The following is an 18,503-nucleotide window of genomic DNA, read 5'->3' as shown; positions in this document are numbered from 1 at the left end:
CTTTCTCTGCTGTGAACTATCAAATAATGGCTAAAACACAAAAAAGAAAAACAAACAGTTTGCCTTATCCAAAAACAACTTGCTCAGGGGATACATGGTTTCAACTTCTTAAAAAAAAACAGATGAGTGTAAACACTTTCTGCATGAATTGACCGACAAATCAAACAACATAGCCTTCTGAAATCCCGAAGATAACATGGCTACCTCCTAAAACTGGCTGCGATTGTGTCATCATCTCTGTGAGAACCGCGGAGCTGCGTTACTGGGCCACGTGTCTCGCAGATGTTGCAGGGTTATTTGGTTGTTCGGGTGTTTATTTGTGTGTGCTTCAGTAATATGGGAGTGGAGCTGAGAGTTGGAAGAGAGGTATGGTGAGAGATGAACAGATAGAGAACTAATGGGAAGCCTCACTGCTCTTGTAAACATGGGAAAGCGAGGAGGAAACGTCATACACGCAAATTCGAGCAAGTTAAAATACACATGGGGGTTCAGGGTCACATATGAGGTCCTACACTGTGTGATGACATAACTTCCTGCAAAGCAAAAGTAGTACAAGAGATATTAAGCAGGGAGATACTCGGATATACACACTACGCTTTCCAACTGACCTTATATCACTTGGGGCTGCCAACGTTTTGTCAAAGATTAGCGTCAGTATATTACAGTAAATCTACGTCGACAGTATGTTCACTTGTGTTTGCTAACATTCACAACTAAGATTGAAAATTGTTGGTTCGCGTTGAGCAACAGAGTGTCTGTCTTCTCCGGCGTACGTTTGTGTGAACGACACACCAGCACATCCAGGACGGCTGCTGAGGTCAAAGACGGGCCACCCGAAGTTCACGCCGCCAACGCAGCGCGGGAAGCGGAGGTGACCGATGAAACGGGACAAGACGAGCTGAACGTCAGAGCTCCCGGTTTTACACATAGAATCGTGTTTTTTGGAGGAAAAGCGAGAGAAAAGGATGACATGAAGAAATGGAAAAAAGGAGCGGAGAGACAGACGACAGACAGAGCTGCTGTAATGATGTCAGGTTAGTCTGGGTTTGGTATTTCAGGTCTGTGTGAATGGACTCAGTGTTGACACACCTTCTGTGGACATAAACACATGGTTGACAGGGTCAACCATAGGTCAGAGTATAATCTATCTACAACGTAGAAAAAAGGAAAAGGGAAGAAGGTGGAAAACATTTCTTACTGTTGCACTACTTTGCCTTTTATTTTATGGATTTTATTTGCATGTTCACAGTTGTAGTAACTCTGCTTTTCAGAATAAAACTGCACCTTTTTCAAGATAGAAACTTTTTGACACTTGGTCCTCAGGAAATAACCACTGAAAACTGTTACGCTCTCGTTAAAACAGTGCCAGTATACCAACAGAAGTTGAGGTGGTACTAGATTAAGATCAAGGCATGTGACATTAGTAATAAAAGTGAGGCTACTTAATCTCCTGCCCATTTTAGACAGTGTGTATTTAGTGGAAAGCTATGACAAAAAAAACACAATTATTTTATGTCTTATGATGTCAAGCTGATAGATTTTTTATTAGAAGTTTAAAGTCCCTACATCCCTACAGATCAGTATACGTCTGGAAGGGTATTGTGCAATTTTGCTGTAAAAACTCTTCTCATTTATAAACGGATTAGTCTTTATGTTCTTGCTCGTAGGGTCACAGTGAGGACGTGCAGCTGTTGGTGGTTGCACATCCAAAAGTTCCCATGCTGTGCAGAGTCTCCCGATGTGATGTTGGACAAAACTCAAAAAGAGAGAGGAAAGGATAACGTATATACTGCTTTGGTGGTGATGTTACAGTTCCATAAGACGACACTGTAGCGGGACTGTCCCACCAGTAATAATCCTACGCTGTACATCCTTTCTGTGCTTTCTGTCGCTACAAAAACATGTTGCCACAGTGCTTTCAGTTTGATTTGTGAAAAAAAGTCTAACTCTTCTCATGACCCAGAACACTTCAAAATAAACCTCGTGCCCACCAAAAAGAAACCTCTGAACACCCACAAAGTGGTATTCACACATTTTCACACACACACACACACACACACAGCTAACCTCTGATTCTCTTCTCTCTCTGCAGGTGTCATGGTCTTCTTCTGCTTCAGATGCTCAATCACGGCGTTTTGTTTCATCACCACCTAAAATGTGATGCAAAAAGCAAACAACATGTTTGTCAGCAGTTTGAGAGGAAATAGCTTTACTTTAAGACTTGTGATGTGTGCAACAAATGGATTGTTATTGAACGCAACCAGGAAGACCACACACAGGCCTACGTCAGAGTATATTAGCTGAATATGCAGAAACAAAAACCTGGAACATAGATACACACACACACACATGCACTAGAATCAGAAGAATAGTAGGTCAAATAGACACGAGGACAGGTGAACACACACACACACACACACACACACACACACACACACACACACACACACACACAGTAGTATTGGCAGTATTACGTCCACCAAACAGAGACAGAGTCTGAGCTGTAAAAATAAACCCAGTCTTGGTGGACGGGTTGGAGGATGATGACTGTTTATGTACTGATGGCCGGCGGAGAGAGAGAGAGAGAGAGAGAGCTTTGGACTGAGATGGATGACCTGGTTATGATGAGTGCCTGAGCACACGCACATGCACACGCACGCACACGCACACACACACACACCTGTTTCTGAATGATGTCGCTCTGGCTGGCTGCGTTGAGGGCTTGCTCTCTCTTAGCCTCTGCAGCTTGTCTCTTCTTCTGCTGTTGCTGCTCTCTGAGCTGCTGGATCCTCTGCAGCTGCTCCTGGACAGATGCTGCCTGAATAGTCACAACGTTCCCAATCTGTGAAGACAGCATAAAAGAATATATCCAAAATGTCTGAAGCAGTGGTGATGAATCAACTGATACCTCCAATGAAGCTGCATTTATTTAATTTGAACTTCTCATTTTGGTAAATATTACAGTTATACCATTACAGATGTAGGGTTAGGGTATTCTAAAAGTAGCCACAGTATCAAATACAGAATAATTCTAATTTTCTGATGATCCAGTGGGATAAAAAAAAAACCTTTGCAAGGTTCTGTGAAGGTAATGTAAGCTAGAGTCTGGTTTAGCGGGCCAGCTGCATTACCTGTCCTCCCTGAGCTGAGGTGGTCCCAGTCTGTTGTATCTGGATAGGAAGCTGCAGTTTGATGTGCTGTGGCAGAGAGCCTCCACCCTGCTGGGCCTGCAGCTGGGCCAACACCTGCAGCCACAACACAGAAGATACATTTAACAAAAACTGAAAAGAAAAATCATGCTTTTGTTTACTGACTTGAATAAAGAAATTTATTTAGATGGTCTGGACATCATGTAGCTCCACCTGAGCAGTGTCCGGTTTCTAAATTACTCTAGGTTATCTGAACTACTGCAGTTTGTGGAGTGAAGTGATGGTTAACTTCTCCACGACCGACCACTAGTCTAATCATACCTGTACCTGCTGTTGTAGTCCAGACATGCTGATGAGCTGGGGCGTCTGCTGCAGCTGCAACTGGGTGGTTCCTCCCTGCGTTTTCACCTGCAGCGAGGTGGGAGACTGAATGGGCATGTGGGCCTGCGTCTGGGGGGGTAACTGGCCTTGTGGGGTGGCTGAAGAAGGGGTGCTGGTGGTGGCCAGGGGGGCTGCCCCTGCCTGGACGGGGGAGGCTGCCTGCTGAGCGGGCTGGGCCGGGGTTTTGGTGGAAGTTGAGTTGGGCTGGCCGGGAACTGTGGTGGCTGGAGAGAGAGAGAGAGAGCGAGAGAGAAAATGACATTGTAGGAAAGATATTTTAGGACTAATCGGTCCTAAAATGCAAACACTGATTCATACTTTTCATACCTGTGCTTGACGTCGGTGTAGCAGCTGAGGCCAGGGGCGTGAAGAGGAAGCGCTGCACCTGGCCGTTGGGCAACGCCGCCTGCATGAGCTGCTGGCCGGGTCCTGGGATGACAGTGACGCCGTGAGGTATGACCTGCAGCTGGCCAGTGGTCTGACCTTGACCCTGAACCATCACCGTCAGAGCCTGTTGGGTACCACCGACACCAGCCTGCCGATCCACACCTGACCCAGCCTGCTGCTTCTACGGGAGGCAGAGAAAGAAGCTTGTAAGTAGGTGAATCAGTTCAAACTTTTGACTGGCACTGTATTTATTTAATATGTCTGAAAAGTTACACTTTCTATATCCTTTAAGTCTAATTTATTTATGTGGTGTAGGACATCCTGGAGTTTTCAGTGTCCTCCCACTAACCTGTGTGAGCTGGGTGAGCTGTGCCAGGGTGAGTTTAACCTGGCCTTGCCCCTGCGCCCGCGGTGTGCCGGGTGGTGTTTGGCCAGCTGCCTGTCCCCCTGAGGTGGGGCTGGCTGCCCCTTGTCCAGTGACTGTGGCAACAGGGCTGGCACCCGATATTGCTGTGGACACCGCTTGGCCACGAATGATCTGCGTCACTACTTGCTGACCACCCTGACCTAAGAAGAGGAAGGAAAGTTTAACATACAGGATAGGTAATGCAAGAATCTCACAGATTCACTCACCAGAGGGTTGTTATATTAGTATTTTAGGAAGAGGCGGGGAACAACATACTGACTCGTTACATTACCTTGCTGGACCATGAGGGGTGTTCTGAGTATCGTCTTTCCCAAGGGTCCCGTCTGCTGGATTGGGGTTCGGATCACTGTCATTCCTGGACGGATCTGACCACCAGCTGCTAGAACCTAATAGATATTTTCATAAAGACGTTACTAATGAATTATTTCAAAAGCCAGCAGGTTTTTCCTGCCAAGATGTAATAAAAAACAAACCAACATTCGCAGTTACTGCTTCTCCTTTCTGCCAAAATATGGAAATAATTACATAAAACTCATTATTCAAAAAGTGAAAACAGCAAAAGGCAACAGAGCCTGTAATGTGAGAGCCTTCAGTACACATGTAAACATGAACCAAACAAAAAGCAACAGAGGGAAAAGATGGAGAGCAGATATGTAGACTATAAAATGTGAATACTCGGGCGCAGGGAGAAGACAGATGTACCTGCTGCTGGGAGCCTGGGGCGTTGGGCCTGATGTTAAGCGTGGTAGTGCGGGGCTGGAATGTGGTGTAGGTCTGGGCACCGCCCGCCGTACTGGAGGGGATGATACCCAACACCTTCTGCTGAACCACACCTGCAGAGAGAAGAGGAGGGTGAAGAGTCACAATGAGAGTTTCCAGAAAGCAGTTGGTCAGCTCTAATAATCAGTCAAGATTACATCATAACGGCAGGGAAGAAGAAATATATAAAGCAATGACACAAACGGCACTGTGAGGCAATTCAGTTTAAGAAAAATACTGCAAGAAAGTCTTAATACAATGACTGATGTGAAGCAGTGGTTACATGTTTGCATGTTACAAGTGAGCAGTTGTGCAGAGGTCCCGCATTGACTCAGCTCAATACATTATTTGTGGGCTTCTCTCCTTGCGAGATGGCCAGCTTTTGATCACAGCGATGGTAAATATTAGTTGAGCAGGTAAACAAAATCTTCAATGGCTCACTGAAAGCTTAGTTGGGTTTCCCCCAACATACTTGAACGCCCTCATAAATTATGCATGAATTCAGATCCTACTTTAATCTGACAAAGGGAGCGTTTCATATTTGTTCACCGGGCTCTGTGAGCTCACGTGAAGTCGACGGCAGAAATGGAAACCGTCAAGAGTGTCGCTCTTTTCCCTCTGCTCCTTTTCGCCTTCTTGCTGCGGTTTTTCAACCACAACCAAGCAGGTAAACCTATACATCAAGGGTTTCCCTCTTCAAACAGGGACGTTAAGCCCGGTCGTAAGACGTGGGGAGTTGCTGCTCTGGTCGCACACATCAAACACTCGTTTCTATGGACTGGCTTGTTTGTAGAGGTCGGGGAGTTGGGACTCCGGTGAGTGGAGAGGTACACTTTTATTCAAAAAGACGGAGAAAAAAAAGAAAAATGGAATCCCGCTATAGAGGGCTACCTGTCTGGGAAGCAGACCTCAGGGTAAACTTGTTTTCCTGCCTAACTTCCTTAAGCCCTTCCAAAACAAACAGGGCGCCCAACAGTCATGCTGGATAAATACACATGTCCATTAAATGGTTACACTCCACCTGAACTTAGTTTCTCCTTCATAGTCACTTCAAAAAGGTAAGAAAAATCACTTTCTTTGTATCCTTGGTGAATATTTTTCATTTTATCTGGTGATTGCGATGTTTTATTTAAGCTAGTTTATATCAAATGATGAGATTTTGGTAAGGGCGTCATCGTTGCATCATCTTTGAAAATTAGGATTTCTATTAGTTACTGTGGCTTTATATCTGCACGAATGGAGTCTGTATCAACTGGAGGGAATGTGGATCCAGCTTATAAAGGTATTTGAATTACCAATTTAACCTTTCCTATGCTTTTTGTCAAATTTTAACAGAAATTCTTTCACTTGAAATTTCACATTTTAATTCAAAAATATATCTACTGTTTACAGCATGTGATCAAGTAACTGATTTTGTGAAAGCTGAATTTGACCTATGACCCAAACCGGAGCTGTCAACAGCTTTAATGGAGCATGTCATCATGACAGACCACCTTTACTGGGTGTTGTGCTTTATCCATCATCCGATAATTTGACAGGACCACAGACAGGGCAGGTGGTTCTCAGTACAAACCATCGCCTCATCCGCGGTGTCAATATTGACATTTCAAAAAGTTAAAAAGCACCTAATTTGAGATTCAATTCTAAATCTGCAGTCTGGATTTATAACCTCAGACTACACAAGTCTACCATCCCAAAATCTTCCAACCAAAATAACAGCTTTCTATTAGATTACCATGCCGACAGGACACAACCAGACATCATGTGCCATGCCAAACTAAGCTGCTGACTCACGGGGTTTGCACATAGTTTACACCACAATACAGTTGGTGCACAGCAGGCTGCCACAGCAGCACATACACAGTGAGCGACTGGCTGCATCTAAAATGGTTGCACCTGTTAAAATTTGTAGCAACTTGAACCAGATGGCTGGACTTAACTAAGCTTAACATTCGAAGTATGCATTAATTCATTTAACTCTCTCTTTCCTCTTCCTCTCTTGCTCAGACAGTGATCAGCATCTTTTGTCCACTTGGCAAATTGAAGTCTGAAATTCGCTTTGCTTTAAGCTCTGTTTTTAGTCTTCACTGATTCCTGAGGGAAATATCCAGCTCTCAAGCTGTCACACGCTCCACTATGTTCACCAGCTAGTTGCTAACTTTGCCTGTCTGCCAATTGAGAACTGGGCAGGTAGTGTAGAGGGGGTTTATCACACCTTTTTCATTGAAAACACCTGCGCTCTGCATCTGACAACACTTCTATGGGAGCAGTGAGACTGAGCCAAAACAGTAAAGTTGCTGGCTGGAAAACCAAAACAATGAGCTGAAAGATGCTATAAAGCTCCGTTGAGCTGAGGGAAACTGCAGTGTTGGGTGATAATGGGTATTACTGAACAAATCAGGGCTGTGGGAGAGGATTCTGAGGTCTGAACCAGCCCAGATAAACGTTGTATAGAAAAACTGCATTAAGGTGGCAAAACTCACTCTAACAGCTGTGTAGTTGATTCAGAGAGACAGGCGAGGGGCCTAAGTTGTGGGCCTTTAAAAAACAACCTTATACTTGTGTACTTGGCTCGACGACAGCGGCAATTAGGGATGCAAACTCGAACCGTAAAAAAACTGAACCATTCGCTGCACAAACCGCCGCCCGGTTTGCACATGTGAGCTGCAATTTTTTCAGTTCCACGAGGAATAAAAAGTTGTTTTGTTGTGTGCATGCAAGACTCTCCCTTCCCTTTCCCCATCCCTGGAGAGTAGCTGTCCAATGAACTATCAGTATACCAACGATGAGTCATGTAGGTGGAACTGGATGTATAAAGAGAATACAGGGTGGAGATGGCATTTGGAGGACAAAACGTAACATTTGAGGATGCACCATTATCTTTTAAGTCACCCGTGTGGGAACATTTTAGGTTTCCTCCCTGACTATAATAGTGAGGGAGCAAAGGTCATTAATAAAAAAAAAAGAGACTGTCTGTGAATATTGCTTGCCACATATAGGGTATGCTTATAGTGATACATCTAACATAATGGGGCATCTGTCACCCAAATATATCCCTGGCCCTAACGAGGTCATTTCAGGCAAATTCAGACAAACAAGGTAAAACATTTTTGCTTTTGAAAGAATATTTGTTGATTTCATATGTTATGAAATATCTTAATTTTGCAAATAAGACAAAATATTAAGAGAACATTAGAAATGTTTTTTTTTCAATGTTTTTCTTCTTCTTAATGTGGCAAACAAACCGAACCGAAAGCTGCAATAATACAAACCGTGGGCTTGTTGAACCGTCGCGCCCCTAATGGCAATCAGGAAAAGAGGAATGTCTGATTTGTATCTAATTTGTAGACTTTCAAAATATTTGGGCCTGCGGCAGCTGGCACCAACATCATTTCAAATGAAAGAAGACAGACTCGGTCCTTCTACAGCGCCTTGCGCATGGTTGGCACGCTAAAGTGCTTACAATGGCATCCAATTAACGAGCCAGATCTAATTTGGCTCCTTCAACATATTTGAAATGTCTCAGCTGTGGGTCCGAGGTGAAGCAATGAAAACACAAACATGACATGCATCCGGAAATGGCGGTGGATGGAAAGAAGAAATGTCTACATGGAATAACTTGTGCCCTCCGTCTGCCTCTGAGGTGTGACTTATTAAAACCTGCTGTACCTCCTTGTGAAGTTGGCACGTTGACTGTGACGATCTTGCTGTTGGCTGGCAGCGGCAACTTGGTGGTCACTACCTTTCCACCCACGGAGGTTCCCGTAATATGAAAGGTGTGCCCACCAGACGTGGCCACAGTGGTCTCCGTGCCTGCTCCTAATAAAGCAAACAGACAAAAAAATTACAACAAATATAATACTTTTACAGCTGTGAATCCAATACTACCATGTGATAACCACCATGGGAACATCTAGCTAATTCTCTGATGAAAGACCAACAGTGTCTGAACTAAAACATTTCCACAGAGTTTTAAACTTTGTTGGTGAAACATGTAATTGTTGCCTTGTTCATTACATCCAATCAACTTTTGTGTCTAAACTAGCACAACTACAGTGAGTCACATGCATTTGACAGCCACAATAAATACACAGTTACAAATACAAAAAAGTAACACAACAGCATGTTGTAAGAGAATTATAGATGATACCTTGATGTTAAATTTAAGGCTGAATGGCATATCTCTTGGTAACATGTGTTCTGACATGCCCCTTCCTTTAATATAGGTAAGAACAAAGAGTACACTGTACGTCCCTCCTGCTGCCCCATGCTAACGTAGAACAAACTGGCCATTGGTTGCACTCGAACACTCACTACATACCTTGTGTGTTTTGACCCTGCTTGACCCAGGTGGCGAACGACTGCTGGAAGTTCTTGTTCTGCTGGAATGTGACGGGGGTACCCATCTTGGTGGACAGTACCACCTTGGTGCTGGGGGTGCCCTGGCCTGACAGTGAACCGACAATGACTTTGGGCGTGGAGGCAGGTGTGGTGGGAGTCCCTGTTGGAGTAACCGTGACTGTGCCGGGTTTCTGCTCCAGACGTTTCTAAAATAAGTCAGTCGGTAAATTAATATGTGAACTGATGAGTTTTCGAAAGATATGTCAAAAGTTAAATAGTGATCAAATATTCTCCTCTGCACAAAAATAAGAGGTAAGCCTTGTTTAAAATAAGTAAGTACCTTTTTCAGTAGTGTTTGAAGAAATTGAGCTTTTTGTGTAAAAACTACTGAACTAATGCACACTTACCTTGGCTTGTTCTGCTGCCTGAGCTTTCTCTTTCTCTACCCTGTAACAGAGAAAAGAACCACTCAAAAATTTGTTGAAAGGAAGAATATTAGTAAAATCTCCATCGTGTTTCAAACAAGTTCTGACAGATAACGTTATTGACTCTTCAGGTACAAGCATCACATCCTTGACACCCCTGTGACCCTCTGACCTTTCTGAGAAGGCTCTGATCTCCCAGAGGTCCAGCTCCTCCTCAGCCACCCAAGTCTCGATCACCACCGGGCCCGTCTGCTTGGCAGGTTCAGGCTTCTTGGGGCGCAAGGCACTGGAGCGCAGCCCCTTCCTCTGAGGAGTGTGGGTTTCTGGGATGGTGGACAAGATGAATTAGCTACAATCATAATTTTGTCTGGGTGGGTCAAAGCTTCCCTTTTTTTTTTTTGGTCTGGGACTCTTAACCTTTCTCTTCAGTGTTTTACCTTTCGGCGTCTCAGGCACACCAAGGGGGCAGATAATTTTGCGGATGCAGTACTCCGAGCGGATGCCGTAGGGCCCCACGTCACGGCGCTTGATGATCTCCGTGGTGGTGATTTCGGTATCTGATGTCTCTGTAGCAATGAGTGGGGATAGGGCTGGGTTGGTATGGTGATGAGGAGGAAAGCCCGAGAAGATGGAGGAAATGCACTCCATACAACATAAAAAAACAGTGAAACCTGTCTTTTCCTGTAGGTTTCTTTTGGCCAAAAACACCCACAGTAAAGAATCTCATATATCAAACAACACAATTAATTCCACTCTCATTTCTAAACTAAGCTGCAGTTGCTACTTTCATACCAGCACCTACTTACACTACTTGAGAAGTTTGAATGAAGGCATCTTTATTTGTTATACCTGTACGCGTGGTGCCGACAGCAGCGGATGGTTTGACGGCCATGTCGTCCCATCTCAAACAGGCCCACAGGAGCCGCAGCATGAGGCTGACACCGGCCAGAGACTTCACCGTCTGCAGGCGATACCTGGACGCAACACCCACAAATGATTCAAGCATTATTCATAACTAAATGCAAGAATGAAATATTGAGTGTTACACCTGTAGAACAGAAGACTGATATGGCCTTTTAGAGAAATCTGAGGAAAAAGAAATACGTCTGCTGTAAACATTTTGCTTTAAAATCATATTTTGAGCATGAATATAAAGGCAATGGAGAGAATGAGTAGTTGTTACACAGCTGTGGATAGTAGAGAGCTGGCGTTCCTTTACTGCCATGGTGTCATGCAGGTCATTAATGCAGGAAAAAAAAAACAAAAAAAACTGACCACCGGTGACTTGCTCAGTGTTGCAAAAAACATATTGCAGTATGATCATGGAACAGGAAGAGACAGAGTAAAACCAGACTGAGGTTTTGGTGATTTTCTGTCCCATCATGACCATTTCCATGAAAGAAACAGGATGACTGTCTGCCACCTTTAATACTGCAATTCATTTTATATGTTGATTTGTTTGAAGAACAGATACTATGTCTGACTACTAAATTCAAATAGGAAGCTTCATTTAGTCCTTTTTAATTGAATGAATACTTTAGGGTGTAACAAACAGGTTGTCAGTCAGTCAGTCTATGAGTTATTGCTTGACGTCATCTCACTCTCACTTAAGACACGCTCGTTTAAAACATCTTGAACATCTATAAAAACACTGATCAGGATGAGGATGTGTGTATCCTTAAGGGGTTGGTAGATATTCCCTTTCCCATGTGTAACCACAGGCGGGAAAATATCCCTGGGTTGCAGGGCTGGGTCATTGCACAAAGTGAACATCCTGACACTTCTCCGACCGCTAGATGATTCATGTCTGCTTCGGAACTCTGAGGTCCGGTCAAGAATAACCAGAGACACCGGGCTCGGAGCCATTAACGTCGCTAGCGGCCAAAGCCACGAACGGCAGACAGGGAGGATGAAAACATAAAGAACAACAAATCAACAGGACACGGCACTGAGACATAAACAGGAAAAAGTGTTTAAAAGGTTGGACGGTGAAAGGAAATAGTAGCGTCTTTATCCCTACGGTTGTTGTTGTAAATATCACAAATTAAAACTATGTTATGAAAAACGTTTAAAATTAAAACATATCTCACCGTTTGTGTATAATTCTTTAAGAAACAGAACTACACAGGCCTCGTTATGTCACCCAATATCCTCATTAGGGTGAAAAATGAGCTGTTTTCATTCAGTCAGCTGATAAAAAGAATTGGTGTTCTTTGAAAATTCACATTACTAGAAAGTAAATAGTTGTCTATAAGCGACTGGGCTCCACTAAAATGAAAAAATATGCAGTATAAATATGAATAACTTCTACAATACTACTATGTACCACAGCCTTGTGTGTTGATTCATGGGATCCAGACTTTATGTACACTGTATGTGAAACTTGCACACACACACAAGTCACTGCTGAACATGTGGAAGACAAATCTCTTCAAGACTGGATCTTTTCTCTGGCTGGGTGCTCTGCTACAAAACATAAATCCAGGGAAAAAACACAGGGGTGTCCTCTAATTAAGGTTCATTTTGAAATATTTTATCCTGAAAAGGCCATTCATAAAAGAATGTTCTAAGTGAATTCTAGTCTTGCCTTAATTTTTTAATTAAAAGTGAAATTTGGAGTTGTGCCATTCCGGGGTTTTTAATGACAAATTTTTGGGAGTCGGTATATACAAATCATGTCTGACTGTCAAATAATAAAACTTATATGTTCTATTTAAAAGTGCATCAAAAAAGTTTCCCCTGAAGTTTGGGTTCAAGTTTTGGGTTCCTAATAATACAAGACCCACAGTGATTCAGTGTTAGGATCATTGGTTTTCCCCGCTCAAAAATGACATACAGTACAGTGTGTACATCTACTGCTCTTGAACAAGCCGCTTCCCACTGATTCCAAGCAGCTATAACGGCTCAATTGCAAGGGATGAATTTCACCAAGGAGACCAATTAGACGCGACTTAACCGGTGACCTTTCCGTCACATATGAGGTGCATAATTATGTGAGCATTAGGACCGTAACTTTTTACAGTTAAGGCTTCATAACACAAACAGAGTGAAAAATTTCCATAATGGTTGTAGGTGGATGAAAGGGGTGAAAAGCTTAAGTGTGTGAGAAAGAGAGCCAGTTACAGAGAGAGAGAGAGAGAGAGAGAGAGATTACCTCCAGGTGATGCCAAATGTGGGCCTGGGTGAAGGATACGGCCAGACGTCCAGGGCTGGCTTGGCATTGTAGCTAAAAACAGGAACCTCACGGAATCCGCCTCGCCTCGCCAGCACCTTCAAGTCGTCATGTGGCAGGACAAAAATACTCTTGCGGTTGCTCTTGGTGACAAACTTGCGGTAAGAAGGAAGGGCGGTGTCTGAGCGTGTCTTCTTGGTGCGGGAGAATTTGACGAGGCGGACGCGGCCCTTTGTGGATGAGTCCTCTTGGCTCACGGCGACACATGACGCTGAGGTCCTACCGCTGGCGTCAGTTGTTGACTTGCTGATAGAGGCTGAGAGTGTTGACTCCTGCTCTTGTGTCACCATTTCACTCTGGCTGTCTTCCGACTGACCATCGAGCCCAGAGGAGCAGATTTTGGTCACAGTTGTTTTCGTCATGGTCGTGAGGGTGGTCACCGCACTGCTCTCTGTTGTTGACACTGCCGGCTTTGTAATTTCTGCGGATGCATGCGATGGTAATTTAGCTATCCTCATCTCCGTAGAAACCACCGTCGTGGTTGTCGTGGAGGTTGTCATTACCTGGGTGATGATGGTCTTGAGCGGTTCCGTCGTCCCACTGTTGCTGTTCTCTTCCGCAAAGTCGTCGCTCAGACTGGACTCCTCCGCTGAAGGTATAGGAGAGGGCGCCATTCTGATGACCTTGACCACCGGACTGGGTTTGGTCTCCGCAGACTGAAACGGTGATGTGCTGTTGTGCTGTATAGTGCTCTGAGTTTTAGCTCCAAGTATGTCTATGCTGTTCTCCAGCCTCGTCATCTTCAGCGGAGGTTTGTAGTCCTGATCCGATATCGTTATCTTGCTCTCAACCTCTACCTTAGAATCTAGGCTCGGTTCCTTTCCCACAACCTCTGTGCTATCGTTTACAGGGGCCAAATCTCCGTTCACTAAAGGCTTTTGCTGTGTGCTGTCCTTCAGCGACACAACCAGCCCTTCTTCCTCGACTTTATCAACACTGTTCACCTTGGGCTGAGGACTGTTGGTGAGCACACCGTTATTTGAGTTATTCAACATGGTTTCACTCCTCAAACGATCATTACCATTTACCTGAGGGAGAGGAGAAACTGAATCGGGAGTGCCGGCACCTTCGGTTCGACCTTGTCCAATACTTTGCATATTTTCTTGGTTCTCGTCTGGCCCCATGCCATTTTCCTCAATGCCCGACTGTGCTGAGCTTAAAGTTTCTGGGCTTTGCTGAGGAGGTTTAGAAGGAGATGTGTTTTGACTACTTTTTTGGTCAATAACACTTGTAGGTGTCCTTACTGAGTCCAATTTCATGCTCGATACCTCAGACACTATATTTTCAGTATGTGCAGCCTTGGTAACATCTGATGGTACACTGGCTGTTTGTTGCTCTAAAGAGCAATTAGTTCCCTGTGCTGTTTCATGGACATCAGGTTGTTTGACACCCTCTTGCCCTGAACTACCCGAATTAGTTTCTTTTGGCCCCGTAGTCCTTTCCAGTAAGTCTGCCTCCAGTTCCTGGGGCATGGAGGTGGTTTGGTTTTGTGGTGAAGTTGAATCTCTGTCTGTACCTGTACTGCAACTGTCTTTGGGTGTGGAGTCCTGAACAGGAGAAGAAAGAGGAGTGACAATCTCATCTGCAGTTTTAGAGAGTTCAGCCTGACTCTCCCCTTTAATTTTTCCTTCTCTAACCTCTCCTGGTCCAGGTATTTGTGTCGTGGAAGATTTCCCCTCCACTTTCACAGCTTCGCCCGGTGCGACCTGCGTCTGAGCCAGAGCGTGGGGCTTGAGTGGTGACCGTGGCCGGACTGGAGTGCTCAGAGCTGGGGTTGAAGTGGTTGAAACTGGTGTGGGCGTTTGGGGTTTGGAGGCAGACACCTGTTGCCTCTGCCTCTCTTCAATAATGTGCTGCTTTACTCGGCGCTCCAGCAGGCTGTCCAGCTTGGAGGTCTTCTTCTTCTTGTAGGCAATGCGGGTGAGGAAGCCCTTGCTGACATCCACTACATCGTAGTTAAAAGGCCGTGGAGGGCCCTCTGTAGGCTCCTCCTTCATGGAAACCTTATCTTCCTGAATACTGGATCCTGGAGAGAAAATTAGTTTAGACTTTAGACTCCCATTCACCTTACATTTCTGTCAAATTGAAAAAGTTTGCAATGGATACACAAAATTTAAGTAAATGTAATTTATAATTATGGTTAGACTGACATGTTTAAAATAATGTACCACTAAACCACTACTCTACACCAAGTCACACTCATACTTTTCTCTTCATCCGATGGTGCATCTGTGGGGTCCACCTCCATCTTTGCAGGTGATTCATCTGCAGACAGTTCCTCAGACTTTTCCTTTTCATCCACAGCTTCTTTCTTTTCTTCTTCCTCCATCCTCTCATTAGAGTCCAAATCCTCGACAGACGTCAGACGATCCGTCGTCACAGGTTCGGAGAGGGTAGATGAGTCTTGATCTCTTGTGTCACCGCTCGAGGCGGTGACTCCCTGAGCTTCTGGTGCGGCTACACTGGGCCGTCGACTCAAGTCCAGCAGGGTACATTTCTTGCCGAGTTTAGCATCTTTGGAAAAACAGAATGAGAGTTTATTTTTCAATTAGCTTGTAATTTAGGAGCATGACTCATCTGTTAATAAAAAAAATAAACACACTTGATTATCATCTCCAGCTTTTAAGATCTTCTACATAAAGAATTCCTTGAAAAACACGATGGTTAACACAATTTGACATTGCAATTAATCTGCAGCTTTACTGGACATTTGCAAATAAATACTAGCAACTAAGGGTGAATGCAGTTAAGAATACTTTGATTGGCACCTTGATAATCAATTCATAAAAGCCAAATGAGTAAAAATCTTTTCAAAATTTGGACAAATTGTGACAGCTCTTAACAGATTTCAGACACATCATTCATGTAGGGAAAACCAAAACACACATCGACATCGTAGAAATTACCGAACAAGAGACGAATTCACTGCTTCAAAAGTTTCAAAGAGATTTGAAATTACATAAAACCAAATTACAAATGATTGAAAACCATATTTTTAGGCCTCAAAGCCTCCTGTTCCAGACCTTCCAGTTCTTTGCGGTAGTTAGCGTTGGTGTTGCCAGGAAGCCTGGGGAGAAACCGCTCCACATAGGTCTTACTGATCCAACTCCAGCCCCCGTAACCCGTAACGCGATACTCCTCTCCTTTTTGTTTCCACACCTTCACATAGGAGAAGAAAAGGAGAAGAGGAATGAGGAAGAGGATAAAAAAAAAAAAAAGGAAAAGAGTGATAAAGAAACAACAAGAGGTGAAAGAGTGAATTGGAAGAAACAGGAAAAAAGTGGTGGGAAAACAGAGAGCGAAGGTATAAAGACAGATTAAAAGTTTAGAGGTTATTCACATACTGATCACTAATTGCTGAGGGAAATGACTCAGCAGAGCTCGACCTGCTGCATCAAAGAGCCCTTGATGGTCACTCATGCACGTACGCACAACATACACACCAGTGTTTTTCCCAAAGCAATGACTCCCGTTTTCCAGGCACTAAAGTCTCAATCTAGACTAGAGAGAAATATTATTACTGTTGCCTCATTATCAAGCTAATGTTCCAATTAATATTGTGCTGGCACAGAATAGTTAAGATAGCAGCCTCTTATTAAATCAACTCTCTTGTCAGTCATTTCACTGGCACATCTCAAGGTGGCTCCCAGGCAATAATTTATAATGTCATGGAAATCAGTACTGGTGCAGTGCATAAGACTGTGAAGATCCAGTGACATTTCCAGTGGTTATGTTGTTTACATTTAGCACAACACTGTGATTAAAGCTATCCAATGTCTGGGTGTTATGCACTGTACAATGCTTATTTATATGGGGGATGGATTATCTTGGCAAAGTGACAAGCAGCAGTCATGTGAAAGGACAAAGCAGAGCACCGAGTAAATGCAACCTGCATTGTTTATGACCAGCAGGTCGTCCTGAACAGTGATGAAGACGAGTGCACAATCTGTGGCCAAATCTCAGTGTGCATCCTGAAGCACTTTAACTGATATGAAATACAGTGTGTTCAAAGCACACACATACAAAAATGATCCAACTTCTGATATATGAAATTAAGGTATCCAATGAGAAGTCAAACATCGGTGGTCATGTGACCTACCTGGTGTTTAATGGGGAAGGTGTACTTGACCCAGGTGGCCTGTTGCATCGTCTCCTCGTCCTCCAGCTTCTTCTCCCTCTTCTTCACCTTCTCTTTCTCCTCACGCTCCATGGATGTCATACGGTTTAACCTGAAGACATTTTTTAAATGATCGTAAGTATAACCTGAAATGTTGTGATAATAATGTGTTTCAAAGACAATACTGTGATCTCTTTGCTTGCAAAAACCCTGTAGTAGTGGATAGGTCGTTTCCAAACAACCATTCACATCTTTTCAAACCTTCAGCCAATATATGACAATATTCATGATTATTTTTTCTTATTATTAATTGGAGATAAACAGTTGGAAAGCTTCTTGGGCAAATGTAAAACTACATTATGTAAAACTCTAAAAGATGAGAAGATCATAGTTGCTCTTGAAAAAGTTCTATGAAAACACTTATTCACACTTTCTGCTGAAATGCAACTTACAAAGCTCTCTCTCTCTCTCTCTCTCTCTCTCTCTCACTTACTTTGATGCTCATAGTTGAGTCACATATATGCACACACATTCTGGTCCCAACAAGATGAAATTTTGTCCGATCACTTCTTTAAAAAGGGGCGTTGTAGTGTTGAAGCAGTAGAAGAGGGAGAGGTGGGTGGTACTGGTAGTGGACTTGCAGTCTAAATATTATGCCTCACAGCTAGGGTGGGCCTTTTGATCTGATCTGGTTATGATCGCCTCTGCCTGCTAAACTGCTCTGCCTGACCACACATTCCCCGTGCACGATTTTTCACTCTCTTGAAGAATGTTTTGCATTTAAACAGACTTTGTGGAGGGGATTATAATTATCAATTTGTATATGTTTGAGAAATCATTTCAGTTCAAATTTATACAAATATATGGCATGAATAACTGTATACTACAGTATGTGTACCTGGTATGGCCCAGTGAGTCCTTCCAGACTGGCAGCATAGCCACAGGTTTGATGGCACACTCCAGGATGGCCAGAGCCAGAGCAAACTCTCTGGCCTTACTGCACATCTGAACTGCTTTGATCCAGTTGGTCCTACAAAACAAACAAAGAAACACTTTTCAGACTTCTCTCTTTACTTTGGGTGCTTTCGCTTTGAGGATTCATTTGGTTTTAAGTTTTCAGCTTGGTCACGGTCTGCTTTTACTTTCGATAAAACTGCCACAGTTCTGACTTTCATTTCAACATGTGAGGTGGTTTTATCACCTTAAATCGCACTCGGTTACAAAACAGATAGCAAACATCACAAGTGTCAGAATTTTGTTACATCATTTCATAATTGTGTCAATA

General features: G+C 43.7%; 1 protein-coding gene across 1 annotated transcript in view; it reads right to left on the bottom strand.

The window, feature by feature from the left end:
* Nucleotides 1-18,503, bottom strand: part of LOC121905429 (nucleosome-remodeling factor subunit BPTF-like) — a 41,328-nt gene that overhangs the window by 8,997 nt on the left and 13,828 nt on the right. The window contains exons 11-29 of the mRNA XM_042423653.1: nt 18,117-18,248; nt 17,201-17,330; nt 16,125-16,260; nt 15,307-15,615; nt 13,024-15,127; nt 10,719-10,843; nt 10,307-10,435; nt 10,042-10,192; nt 9,852-9,891; nt 9,425-9,650; nt 8,773-8,922; nt 5,047-5,177; nt 4,616-4,730; nt 4,267-4,484; nt 3,858-4,098; nt 3,471-3,754; nt 3,132-3,245; nt 2,681-2,842; nt 2,068-2,150 (exon numbers count right to left, since the gene is read on the bottom strand). Coding sequence (XP_042279587.1) covers nt 2,068-2,150; nt 2,681-2,842; nt 3,132-3,245; nt 3,471-3,754; nt 3,858-4,098; nt 4,267-4,484; nt 4,616-4,730; nt 5,047-5,177; nt 8,773-8,922; nt 9,425-9,650; nt 9,852-9,891; nt 10,042-10,192; nt 10,307-10,435; nt 10,719-10,843; nt 13,024-15,127; nt 15,307-15,615; nt 16,125-16,260; nt 17,201-17,330; nt 18,117-18,248 — 4,980 coding nt within the window. The remainder of the gene's footprint in view (nt 1-2,067; nt 2,151-2,680; nt 2,843-3,131; nt 3,246-3,470; nt 3,755-3,857; nt 4,099-4,266; nt 4,485-4,615; nt 4,731-5,046; nt 5,178-8,772; nt 8,923-9,424; nt 9,651-9,851; nt 9,892-10,041; nt 10,193-10,306; nt 10,436-10,718; nt 10,844-13,023; nt 15,128-15,306; nt 15,616-16,124; nt 16,261-17,200; nt 17,331-18,116; nt 18,249-18,503) is intronic.

The sequence above is a fragment of the Thunnus maccoyii genome, chromosome 2 (assembly GCF_910596095.1).
Source record: "Thunnus maccoyii chromosome 2, fThuMac1.1, whole genome shotgun sequence".
In the NCBI taxonomy this organism is placed as follows: domain Eukaryota; kingdom Metazoa; phylum Chordata; class Actinopteri; order Scombriformes; family Scombridae; genus Thunnus; species Thunnus maccoyii.
Note: the sequence above shows the minus strand (reverse complement) of the source record. Positions and strands in the feature narration are given on the sequence as shown.